Consider the following 13,064-nt stretch of genomic DNA (forward strand, 5'->3'; position numbering starts at 1 on the left):
ACTGCCCAAAGTAATGTTTACGTGCCTTTCTGAAACATCATCCTGAGAACAGAAGCTTGTTAAATAAAAATCCAGTTTTTGTGTTTCAAAGAGCAGGTGTGTGTGTGTGTGTGTGTGCGTGAGTTGAGAGGAGTGCCTTGGGCCAACAAAGCCAGCTACCCCAGTACATCCACCCTCTGGCATCAGACTTCACTCCCTGTTTGGGGCCTCTTGCCTTCCCTCAGGGAGTGGGTGCTGTGGCAATATCTAACAGAATGCAGTCCTTTCATGGTTGCCTACGGCCTCACTTGCAGAGATAACTGTAGTGCAGTGTAGGAATATCGTCAATGACACCTATTGTCAAGGGACATGTTATATTAACAATAAGGTACCCACCTGCAGGGCTCTTTGCCTTTCACTGTGCTGTTGACCACCAGGATCATTGGGTGCTGAGAATCCACTGCCACGCCCGGCTCTTCAAATGGGACAGAGCCCAGCACCTGAAACAAGCACTAGAAGGCAAGGAAGACCAAACGTGGGTCAACAAGAAATAGAGCAGCCACTCCAAAGAGAGAAGCAGCGCTGGGCCAAAGGGTTGTGGCCTCTCTGACCTGAGCTGAATGTTAGGCCCAGGTCAAGACATCATCTACAATTGTAGCCTTCTTAGCAACCATTTTGGTTCAGGCTGCTGTTCTGAAACACATTCAAAGTGTCTTACTGATGCAGGACTTAACTGCTTTTCTGGGAAAATACAATCACGTTAAATTATTTCTGTTTTTAAAAAAGAACACCGCTTTGTGCTTAGCTCAAGCTTTGTGCTTGGTCAAGCATATTTTTCCTAGTTATTTTGGTGGAAACATTGAAACAGTTACCTGAAGTATACAGCGTGTGAGGAAACCCATTTTTCACAGGACTGCTCTCAAAATCAACTCAGAGACTCTGTGCCCCTCTGTGGTTCTACCTTCTAATTATCTCCTGGGGCCCTTGGAAGTTCTGGAGGGCAGGACTGAATCCGGGGGTGGAACAGGGCTGTGAAAGGGCAAATCTGCTGGAGGGTGGCCACCGTGGCCCTCCGCAGTGGGCAGACCGGGCACAGAGTGCCGTGTGGGCGCTCTGGTGTCCTCGCTGCCTCTGCCAGCATGGTGGGGCCATTCTGGGGGAGGAGCTGGGGGCGGAGCCACCAAAATGCCTGTGCAGGGGGTTTGGGCTTTCGCCCCCCTTTTGAATGGTGCAAGCCCACAGAGCCCAACGGAGGGCTTTTCAGCAGCAGGAAGACTTTTTTGTGTTTTGCCTCCCTGTGCTGCTGAGAAGCCCTCCTGGGGGCGGCAGGGCAGCACCGGAGCAGCGCTGTGTCCCGTTGAATCGGGCTGCAAGTCTCCTACCCTCAAGTTCCAAACCACTGACATGGACAACATGGTGTGCCCAGCTGAGCTGCCAGAGGATAGGTAAACTCCCGTCTCTCAAGGCGGTCCATCCCTTTTTTCCTCTCTCCCGCTCCTGCGGCCTTCCCCTGGCGCAGAATGCCCACTCGGCCAGCGGCCTGGCATCTTCCGGGCTTCCTCTCCCCACATTTCACTCCTCATGTGCACATCAGCGTCACTTCCCTTCAGCTGGAATATCTCGTCAATTCCTGCACTCCTTTATTTCTCTCAATGAATTGTCAATCTTGCTTTGGGAAAGATCTGGTTATTTCCTGGTAGCCATCAGAGGCGCTTTGAGTTCACCGACCCAACAGACCTGCAAGCCACCCGTGCGCCTGCCAGTGCGCCCGCCAGCCAGCCAGCCAGCCAGCCAGCGCTCTGCTGGGGCCAGGAAGCCGCCCTTGGGAGGCCGCAGGTGTATGAGGCGGCCAGGAGGCCTCCATCGCTGCCTGTGAGAACGGCCACGGGGCCCAAGGCGCTGCTGCAGGTGCGCCTGTTCCGCAACCCGCTGGCCAGCCCTGCAGCCCAACTGAGGGGCGGCGGCGGCGCCTCCAGCCCGGGCAAGCCAGAAAAGCCCGCTCGGCCCTTCTCCTGCGCCAGACCTCGTCCAGGGGCGCCCCCGCCCGCTCCGCAGGGTCCCTCCGGCTGAGCTCTTGGGCAGCCGGGCCGGCCTGCCTGCCGCCCCGCCCGCAGAGGGAGAAGAGCCCTGGGGGGCGGGCGGAGGGAGGGGCTCGCTTTGAAGCAGCGGCAGCAGGCGGGCAACCCCCCGCCCCCCCCGGTGATCCTGGAAGGCCCCGCCCACTCCACCCCCCCCCCCGCCCACACCCCGCCCCGCCGCTGGCTGACCTTGTGGCAGGCGTCGGAGAGCCAAGAGACGGCCACGCCCTCCCCGGGCGGCACCTCGCGGCGCACCTGCAGCCAGGCCTGGTCCATCCGCAGCCCCGCCGCCCGCCCCGCCGCTGCTGAGGAGGAGGAGGAGGAGGAGGAGGAGAGCTCAGCGGGGGGGGTCTTCTGCCCTCCTCCGGGCCCCGCCCCCCAGCGGCCACTCAGGCATGCCCCGCCCCCACCCCCTGGCGCAGGACGGAGGGGCCGGGGCTGGGCTCGGTTGCCAACCTCCAGGCGGCAGAGCTTCGGCGGGCGGGCCGGCCCCAGCACACCCCCACCCCCGGGGCCCAACGAGGGCAGCTTCCCGGGCCTCGGCCTTACCGGGCGGCTGGGCCGGGGCCGCCGGCGGCGGTAGCAGCAGCAGGAGGAGGAGGAGGAGGCCCGCGGCCGGCGCCCCCCGCGGTCTGCGGCTCCGGCGCCCCGCCATGCCCAGCCCAGCCCAGCCCACCGAGCGAGCGAGCGAGCAGCGGCAGGCAGGCAGGCAGGCGGACGTGCGCGCGCGGCCCTCCTTCCCTCCTGCTGTCCGGCCTGAGCGGGCGGAGGAGCGCGTCGCGCGGCACTCGAGCCCGGCCCTCCCGGCGGTGCGTGAGGCCTACGCGGGCGGCGGCGCCGCTTCACACGCTCGCTCGGAGGAGGAGGGCCGCCGCCTGCACCCCCCGCCTTCTCCCCTCGGCGCCCCCGACGCCCGCCTTGCAAGGCAGGCCACCCGGCTCCGGCCCTGATCGCCAGGAGGAGCGCTGAGCGGCGGGAGGCGGGGCGTCCCCGGCCGGCCTGCTGGAAGAGGCCCCGCCCCTCCCCGGCGAGGAGGTGGATCCTCGTGACGCCTCCAGAGACGCCCCCGGAGCCAGGCCGCTCGCCCCGCCCGCACCGCCTGGGAGGGGGTCGTGACGGCGGGGGGGGGCGCGCGTCACGCACACGACGAGCCTCGGTGGGCATCGCAGAGAGAGCTGCGCGGGGGGGGGGGCGGCGGGGTGAGGCAGGCTCCCCAAGGAGAAAGCGAGCGCTTAGCCCGCCCCCTGCCCTGCCCTGGGTTGGGTGGCAACAGGGGGTCCTTCTTGGTTAAGAGCAGCTGCCCTCTGAGCTGCAGAAGCGCCCTTCACTCCTCGCTCCTCCACATGAAGCCTGCTGGGGGATCTTTGGCCAGTCATCGTTCTCTCTGAACTCTCCCAGCCCCACCTGCCTCACCAGGGGTCAGGGGAGAGGAAGGGAAAGGGGGCTTGATGAGCCTCCTTATAGCTGAGAAAAGCAGGGTGTAAATCCAAACTCCTCCTGCTGCTGTTTGTACAAGGATCTAAGAGGGTAATCAAAATTCAGCAGCCTTGGGCACTCGGTCAAGGCGATGGGAACTCTGCTTCTAACAGCTGTTGGCTTTAATGAAATCCCCTTTCTCCAGATTCCAGATCCAAAACTAGCCCCCTGCAGTTTTCCCCACCATTCCAGGAAAGTCGAGGTCAGCAGCTGCGTATAAAAATCGCCCTCCAGACCTCCCACTTGGTTTCTGGATCTTTCCTGCTCTCCCGGTGTCCCTTCCTATCACTCGGACTTTGCTCCTCACCTACCATAGCAGTTGTTTCGCACCCGAGCCTGGTTTCAGTGTAATGGCTGGTTCACTTTGTGGATTCCCACCCCTTGGCTGAAACAGTGGGCCTTTCCCCCCAGAGCACCCCTCTCATCCCCTGCTCCCAGACTGGACATTTGCTCATTTAACTCCTTTCAGGATTGGGCTTGTATGTTTCCTTTCTCCCTGTTAACACCTTCCTGACACCACCAGCTTGTCCAGCTGCCAACCGATCGCCTCGCCCCATTCAAGGTTTTCCGCAATAAACAGCTTAGGGGCAGAGAGGATCGTCAAGGTTTCGCGCTTGTTTGTTATATTGTCCCATATTGCTATGATTGCCTCTACGTGTTTCCCTTCTGAGTCTTTTGGGAATAATGCTCTTTGCTATTTAGGAGCTGTTTTCTCCCTCGTTCTTTCAGACTGCTACCCTGAACTGAGACCCTGGAATACACAGGCAGAAGACCCAACGTTAACTGCCGGGTGATGCTGTGCCCCTGCGTGGGTACCTATTCGGGCCACATTGCCAAACCCAACACTGTGCAGGCAGACAAGGGCCTGCATTAGCAAGATCCTCCCTCCTAGTTGCTCAAGCCCATGTTAATAAGAACATAAGAACAAGCCAGCTGGATCAGACCAAAGTCCATCTAGTCCAGCTCTCTGCTACTCGCAGTGGCCCACCAGGTGCCTTTGGGAGCTCACATGTAGGATGTGAACGCAATGGCCTTCTGCTGCTGCTGCTCCCGATCACCTGGTCTGTTAAGGCATCTGCAATCTCAGATCAAAGAGGATCAAGATTGGTAGCCATAAATCGACTTCTCCTCCATAAATCTGTCCAAGCCCCTTTTAAAGCTATCCAGGTTAGTGGCCATCACCACCTCCTGTGGCAGCATATTCCAAACACCAATCACACGTTGCGTGAAGAAGTGTTTCCTTTTATTAGTCCTAATTCTTCCCCCCAGCATTTTCAATGGATGCCCCCTGGTTCTAGTATTGTGAGAAAGAGAGAAAAATTTCTCTCTGTCAACATATTCTATGTTGCGAGATACTGTAGGAAGGGGGTGAAATATAAATGGCTGGAGTGGTTAGACGGCTGGGCTGGGGTCTGGGAAACCAGGCTTCCAGTGGCCACTCTCTGCCAAGGAAGCTTTGCTGGGTGATTTGGACCACTCACACAAGGGTAATTTCCACAACAGAAACAAAACGCCTTGAGGACGTTTTAAAAACTGTTTTGGGGGAGAATTTTGGCACAGCTCTCTCCCCCAAAATGTTTTATTTCTCTCAACCCAGATTTTTCAAAAATCACTAAACGACCTTTCTCCCCCTAACCCGGGTTGAATACATTCCCTGCCTTCTGAGCAAACAAAAGCAAGCAGGAAACGCTTGATTTCTCCTGCCCAAGCCTCTGACTTTCATCTTTGCCGTTCCCACCTGCCGGTTTGTGTGCTGCAGCAGAGATTCTCTGAAGGTTCCTTACAGAGGTTTCCTCTGCTTGCAGCTCAACCACATGGATTTCCGTGTAAAAAGTAGACGATTAGAGAAACTGCAATATGTGCATATCTGTGTCATCCTAGCTTCACAAACATCCTGAAAGCAAAAAAAAGGAAAAGCCACACATGTGTGGGATTGCCAGGCTAAATAACCTTTACTCATCTTCTTTGTACATGGGAATTGCATATGCCAGTGAGCTGCAAGCAGAGGACATCTCTGTGGAAAACCTTCACCTAGTGGCGGAGGCAGGTGACTCTCTGCAGCAGCACACAAAATGGCGGACACAGCTCTGGAATTACCAGAGCTCCATTGGCCAATAGGAGGGAAAGAAGAACCGTTTTGGCTGGCAATGTTGTGTCCTCTGTGCTTGCTGAGTCTTGGATCTTCAGCCAACAAACGGACTCAGAAGCATTGATCAGCAGTAGGCAGGCATCAATGTGCCACACAAGCAAAGCCACTCCTGCCAAGGCTGGCATTCACAGGCCAGGGAAACAGAGAAGCAGCACCTGCAAAAGCTCTCCCCAACAGGCCCCCCTCCCAGCAAATGGCAACCTGACATTTCTGCCCCCCCTCCCCCCCCCCCCCCGGTTTGCTTGGACAGGCATGATGAAAAGCTTTGATGTAATCGGCATTCACGCACTCATTCTGTTCAGGTAAATACCCCTTCCAGGACACCAGATATTGCAAACGGTTACGATAGATGCGAGAGTCCAGCACTTCCTGCAGTTTTTATTTATTTATTTATTATTTCGATTTTTATACCGCCCTGTCCCCAAGGGGCTCCGGGTGGTGTACAACAATTAATACAGATAAATTAGGGGCAACCATACAAATAAAACAACAACAGCCCATAAAACTCCGACATAAAAACATACTGAATTTCATTAAAACAGCGGTAATTTCATAATAAAGGCACCCGGAGAATCCTTTCCCTTAAAACCCTCCCCTGGGGAGCAATCGGACTCCTCCATAGGAGGATAATCTTGATGGTATCGAACAGGGGCGCCATACTCAGCGGCTGGTTGCTCCAAAGGCCCGGCGGAACAACTCGGTCTTACAGGCCCTGCGGAACTCACCGAGATCCCGCAGGGCCCGGACAGCTGGAGGAAGAGTGTTCCACCAGGCCAGGGCCATAAAGGCCCTGGCCCGCGTGGAGGCCAGCCGCATCATGGAGGGGCCGGGGACTACCAGTAAATTCGCCTCTGCTGAACATAGAGGGTGAGTGGGGACATATGGGGTAATGCGGTCCCGAAGGTACGAGGGTCCCAGGCCGCGTAAGGCCTTAAAGGTCAAAACCCAGACCTTGAATATGATTCGGAATTCCACCGGAAGCCAGTGCAGCTGGCGCAACACAGGCTGAATGTGGTCACAAAAGGCGCCCCCTGTGAGCAAACGTGCTGCTGCGTGCTGGACCAGTTTCAATTTCCGAATCAAACGCAAGGGGAGGCCCGCGTAGAGCGAGTTACAATAGTCTAACCCGGAGGTGACCGTTGCATGGATCACTGTGGCCAGGTCTGCTTGGGAGAGGAAGGGGACCAGCTGTCGGGCCTGACGGAGATGGAAAAATGCAGTCCGGGTTACATGGGCCACCTGGGTCTCCATTGAAAGAGACGAATCCAGGTGGACCCCCAGACTGCGAACGGAGGAGGCCGGCGCCAATATGGCCTCCTCCCACACCGGCGGCTGGAAATCCCCAATCTCCCCCCCCCCCACGCCCAAGCCAAAGGATCTCCGTCTTCGATGGATTCAGTTTCGACCTGCTCTGCTTCAACCAACCAGCGACCGCCTCCAAACAATGCTGTAGAGCTGCAGGGGCGGTGACTGCTCCCCCCTCCATCAACAGAATGAGCTGAGTGTCATCAGCATACTGATGACAGATCAGCCCAAAACTCCGTACCAGCGGAGCAAGTGGTCGCATGTAGATGTTAAACAACAGCGGGGATAAGTTTGAAATGCTTGGCACCATCAATTGGAACTGGAGGTGGTGGAGATGGTGCCGGGTGCCTGGCGTCGGGGAAGGCGGCTTTCTTGAGTAAGCTGCAATGGAAAACAGGATGGATTTTACGCAAAGCTTTAGGCAGGTCAAGTGGGCAGTCACCTCATTAATCATACGAATGACACTCAAAGGGCCAACATATTTATGTCCCAACTTGGTGAACTTATGTATGTCTCTTGAGGTTTTTTGTAGGCAGGTAGACCACATCTCCCACCACCAAGGCGAGAGGGCGGAGATGCTTGTCAACCTGTTTCTTTTGAATATCCTTAGCTTTCTGGAGTGTTCATAGAATGGGATCCCAGCCATCTACTATGTGCTGGATCCACTCCTACAGTTCAGGAGGGTCAACAGTAGGCTGACCCAGGAAAGGGAGGGGTTTTGCAGATCTCCCTGAGACTACTTCAAAGGGGGTCTTTCCCGTACTGTTATGCGTGGCGTTGTTGTAAGCATACTCTGCATATGGCAACAGATCTACCCAATTGTCCTGGTGGTAATTACGATAACTTCTGAGATACTGTTCCAATGTTTGATTTGTGAGTTCCAATTGGGCGTGATAAGCTGAAGAAAAACTTGCTCCACCCCCAAGAGCCGTAGGAACGCCCTCCAGAACTTAGAAACAAATTGACTGCCCCTGTCAGAAATGATTTTATCAGGAGCAGAATGTAGACGATAAATGTGTTGGATGAACATTTTCACCAGTTTGGGGGCACTTGGAATAGACGAACATGGAATAAAATGTGCCTGCTTAGAAAATAAATCCACCACCATCCAAATTACAGTCTTGCCATGGCTATCAGGCAGATCAGTTATAAAATCCATAGAGATGATCTTCCAGGGATCATCGGGGGCTGGAATCGGGTGTAGTAATCCTTGTAGTTTACCTGGGTTAGTCTTTGCCATGGCACATGTGAGGCAGCCTCTGATGTAGGCATCGATATCTGTACGCATCGATCGGCACCAAAATTGCCTCCTAAGGAGGTGGAGCATTTTTACAAAGCCAAAATGACCTGCAGTTTTGAAATCATGTCCCTGCTGGATGATCTTTGACGAAGAGCTGGCGGCACAAACAACAGGTTGCCCTGTCTCCACAGCCCCTCGTGAAGAGTCAGAGATGGCCCTCCCTCCTCAGGGGGAACAGGTTGCTTGCCCGCCTCCAAAAAGGAGGAGAGCAATTTGCTGGGAAGTGATATGAGTGGCAACAGGTGTGCCCTGGGGGCGTGTTTGCGATTGGGTAGTGATGTTCATGCCCAGCTGGGTGGAGGAAAGGATAGTTTGAGGAGCCTGCAACTCCATCCCTTCAGCCACCCACTCCAGGAGGCGGGAGAAAAGAGTCCGCCAAATGGCTGGATTTGCCCGGGAAAAAGTGAATGGTGAAGTTGAAGCGAGAAAAGAAATCAGCTTAGCTGATAGGCAACCCAGGATACTCAGAGCAGCCAGATTTTTATGATCAGTCCACACTTTCAATGAAGTTTCTGCTTCCTCCAACCAGTGTCTCCAAGTGGATAAAGCCTGTTTGATTGCCCCCATTTCCTTATCCCCCACAATCCAGTCACTTCAGAGCCAGTACATGTTTTGGAATGTAAATGCCAGTTTAAGGGCATCAAGTTCATTTTGGCAAACATCCGACCACCCCAGATGTGCGTTGGGACATGAAGCGGAGGGTCCTTTTCCCTTAGTGCGGAGCAAATCAGTGAGGGGCAAAACAAGTTCAGCAAACTCAGAAATAAAGTTCCGGTAAAAGTTAGCAAATCCCCAAAAGGATTGCAATTGTTTGCGGGTAGAGGGCGATGGCCACCGCCACACACCTTGGACCTTGGAAGAGTCCATCTCCACCCCCGCACCAAAAATACAACAGCCCAAGAAATCCAATTTCTCTTGGTGGAAGGCACATTTGGATAATTTAACAAAGAGAGAGTTGTTCGTGAGTCTCTTTAGCAGCTCTCTCACCAATCGCACATGGGATTCCTCATTTTGAGAGTAAATGAGCACATCATCTAAGTATACCACCACTCCCTTGAATAGTAAATCTTGGATGAGGCTCATGAAAACCCCAGGAGCTCCGCTTAAGAACATAAGAACTAGCCTGCTGGATCAGACCAGAGTCCATCTAGTCCAGCATTCTGCTACTTGCAGTGGCCCACCAGGTGCCACTGGGAGCTCACATACAGGATGTGAAAGCAATGGCCTTCTGCTGCTGCTGCTCCTGAGCACCTGGTCTGCTAAGGCATTTGCAATCTGAGATCAAGGAGGATCAAGATTGGTAGCCATAGATCGACTTCTCCTCCATAAATCTGTCCAAGCCCTTTTTAAAGCTATCCAGGTTAGTGGCCATCACAACCTCCTGTGGCAGCATATTCCAAACACCAATCACAGGTTGTGTGAAGAAGTGTTTCCTTTTATTAGTCCTAATTCTTCCCCCCAGCATTTTCAATGAATGCCCCCTGGTTCTAGTATTGTGAGAAAGAGAGAAAAATGTCTCTCTGTCAACATTTTCTACCCCATGCATAATTTTGTAGACTTCAATCATATCCCCCCTCAGCCGCCTCCTCTCCAAACTAAAGAGTCCCAAACACTGCAGCCTCTCCTCATAAGGAAGGTGCTCCAATCCTTCAATCATCTTCGTTGCCCTTCTCTGCACTTTTTCTATCTCTTCGATATCCTTTTTGAGATGTGGCGACCAGAGCTGAACACAGTACTCCAAGTGCAGTCGTACCATGGCTTTATATAAGGGCATGACAATCCTTGCAGATTTATTATCAACTCCTTTCCTAATTATCCCCAGCATAAAGTTTGCCTTTTTCACAGCTGCCATGCATTGAGTTGACATTCCCATGGAACTATCAACTAAGACGTCCAAATCCCTTTCCTGGTCTGTGACTGATAGCGCTGACCCTCGTAGCATGTATGTGAAGTTTGGATTTTTTGCCCCTATGTGCATCACTTTACATTTTGCTACATTGAACTGCATTTGGCATTTCTGAAGACAGATGCAAAGAATCCATTCAGCTTCTCTGCAATCTCCCTGTCATCTTTTAGCACACCTTTTGTTTCTTCGTCATCTAATGGGCCTATGGCTTCCCTAGTTGGCTTCCTGCTTTGATGTACTTGAAGAACTGCTTGTTGCTGGTCTTGATGTTCGCAGCCATGCGTTCCTCATAATCCTTTTTTGCCTCCCTTACAGCTAACTTGCTTCTCTTTTGCCACCATTTGTGTTCTCTCTGGTATTCTTCATCAGTTAAGTTGGATTTCCATTTTTTAAAAGACATCTTTTTTTCCTAATAATTTCCTCAACCTCCCTTGTTAACCATGGTGGCTTTCTTTGGGACTGGGCGCTGCCTTTCCTAACCTGCGGAACACATTCCAGCTGAGCTTTTAAGACTGTGTTTTTAAATAACCTCCAAGCATCTTGGACAGTTTTGACTCTCTTGATTGTCCCTTTCAGCTTCCTGTGCACTATCCCCCTCATCTTTGAGAAATTTCCCTTTCTGAAGGCGAATGTAACTACATTAGTAGTTGTCACTTGTTCGCATGCAGAGATACTGAATCTGACAGAATTGTGGTCGCTGTTCCCTATTGGCTCAACAACACTGACTTCCCACACCAGGTCCTGAAAGGCATCACTTGATATTCAGATTGTCCATAATGTGTGTTAATGGCAGTTAAATGTTCGTAGCCTTCACTATTCTAACACGGTAACAGGCTTCCTGTAAATCCAGCTTAGTAAACAACCATCCCTTCCCCAAACTAGTCGATAAGTCCTTGATCAGGGAAAGGGAGCATTTATTGGAGTTAGAGACAGCATTAAGACTTCGGTAGTCAGTACATAAGCGAAGGGATCTGTCCTTCTTCTTAACAAATAGCACCGGAGCAGCGAAGCTGCTGGTGGCTTTCCGAATAAAGTTCCATGCTAGATTTTTATCCAGAAATTCCCAACAGGCGGCATCCTTCGCCAGACTCATGGGGTAGAGGCGGTCCTTGGATAATTTGACTCCTGGACTAATTCAATTTTACAGTCAGTTTTGCAATGTGGTGGCAACAAATCACACTCCTTCTCTTCGAAAACTTGACTTAGATCACGATAGGGCCTTGGAATGCCAGTAACCGTCTCAGACGGACTCTCCACGGAGGCAGCCAGCCTCGCTGTCCCTTCTGCGCTGGTTGGAGGAGGGGGGGGGTTGAGTGGACATGACTCCCTCAAGAAGGACCGGTGAACCATAACATGCGATCCGCCCATTTGCTGGTTGGATCGTGTTCCTCCAACCAGGACATTCCCAGCATTACAGGGTATTTGGCATGTTAGCAATGATCAAAATGCGGCGGCAATGTTGGGCACATTGAATTAAAATCTTTTCAGTTTTGAAAGCTGCTGGAGGCCCCTCCATCGGGCGACCATCCATTTGCATAAATTGGGTGGTTCTGCAGAGGGGGATTGGAGTGAGACCCAGTCCTTCAACCACACTGGGATCCATAAGGCAGTGTGAGCATCCTGAGTCAACCTGGGCCTGTACCATCATCCGGGGTCCTTTTGGGGAGTTGGTGACAATCATGGGCAGTACTAGGGATCCCCGGTCATCACTCACCCATTCGGCAGCCTGGGCTGGAGGATCCTGGCGGCGCACATCAGTCACGAATCCAACCCTCATCGCTTCCTCTTTGGAATCTGCACCAACCAAATTTGATTTTAAAGCCATTTTCGAGAACCCCTTTTTAGGCTTGCTTGGCTTGGACGCGACAGGCTCTTTTCCCCATTGCTGGATGGGGCCTTTGGCCGCTGGCTTTGCTGGGCAGGTTGCAGCTAGATGACCACTATCCCCGCAATACAGACAGAGCCCCAGCAGGTGTAGGGCGTCTCTTTGGGTACCACAGGCTGGCGGCTGGTGACTCTATGACAGTGGTAGCGAACCTATGGCTTGGGTGCCAGAGGTGGCACTCAGAGCCCACTCTGTGGGCACGCGTAAACAGAATGCCCCCCCCCCCACACACACACATCTAGGCTGGCCTGGGCTGCTGGACTTGATTATTAGCATTAAACCTAAGACCCAGTTTTGGGGAAGCAGTGTAGGTAACCTTGTTAAGCGCTGTTAAACCCCACTGATTTTCATGCGAAGAACTAAAGCACGATCCTTTACCTGGGAGTAAGCTCGGTTGCTGGCAATGGGGCTTGCTTCTGAGAAAACCCTCCTAGGGTCATGATTCATCCGTTGGAAGAGTTGCACGGTTGCTTCAAAGCAAAGCCACTGACTACCACCAAGCTTACTCCTGGGTAACGCAAGCCTCAGAGCCCACCGTTTTTTCTAAACTAAAACCTCAGTATTCAGGTTGAATTGCCATGTTGGCACTTTGCGATAAGTAAGTGGGTTTTGGGTTGCAATTTGGGCACTCGGTCTCGAAAAGGTTCACCATCACTGCTCTATGAAGTCCCGTTGGGGCCACTTGCCCCTGACGGTGACCGGGAAAAGACTTACTATCATAACTCCGGACATCCATCATTCTCGTTTCTGTTTCCCCAGCCAACACAATCCATTCCATCAAGGTATCAGGGTTCAGGATGCAGGACTTCTTTAAAAGCACCGGTTCTGGCCCATCGGGAATTTTGCTAGCCAAAGCCTGAAAGCTCTTGGAGAATTCCACAAACTATATGCATAATCTCTCTCTTGGCTTGCTCCCCCAAGAACAGATTTTCGAAGTGCCACCATAAACTGTTGGAACGTTCAAAGTTTGGGGGCCTGGTGATGAA

General features: G+C 53.1%; 1 protein-coding gene across 3 annotated transcripts in view; it reads right to left on the minus strand.

The window, feature by feature from the left end:
- Positions 1–2,857, minus strand: part of HGSNAT (heparan-alpha-glucosaminide N-acetyltransferase) — a 45,511-nt gene extending 42,654 nt beyond the window's left edge. For 2 of the 3 annotated variants that reach the window (XM_048510635.1, XM_048510636.1), the window contains exons 1-3: positions 2,607–2,857; positions 2,247–2,362; positions 376–491 (exon numbers count right to left, since the gene is read on the minus strand). In XM_048510635.1, the coding sequence (XP_048366592.1) occupies positions 376–491; positions 2,247–2,362; positions 2,607–2,712 (338 nt within the window). In that variant the 5' untranslated portion in view covers positions 2,713–2,857. Of the gene's footprint in view, positions 1–375; positions 492–851; positions 1,809–2,246; positions 2,363–2,606 lie in introns of those variants that run through there. The other variant, XM_048510637.1, reaches the window with a different exon arrangement.
- Positions 2,858–13,064: the final 10,207 nt, after the last annotated feature.

Source organism: Sphaerodactylus townsendi, linkage group LG11 (genome assembly GCF_021028975.2).
Source record: "Sphaerodactylus townsendi isolate TG3544 linkage group LG11, MPM_Stown_v2.3, whole genome shotgun sequence".
Taxonomy (NCBI): domain Eukaryota; kingdom Metazoa; phylum Chordata; class Lepidosauria; order Squamata; family Sphaerodactylidae; genus Sphaerodactylus; species Sphaerodactylus townsendi.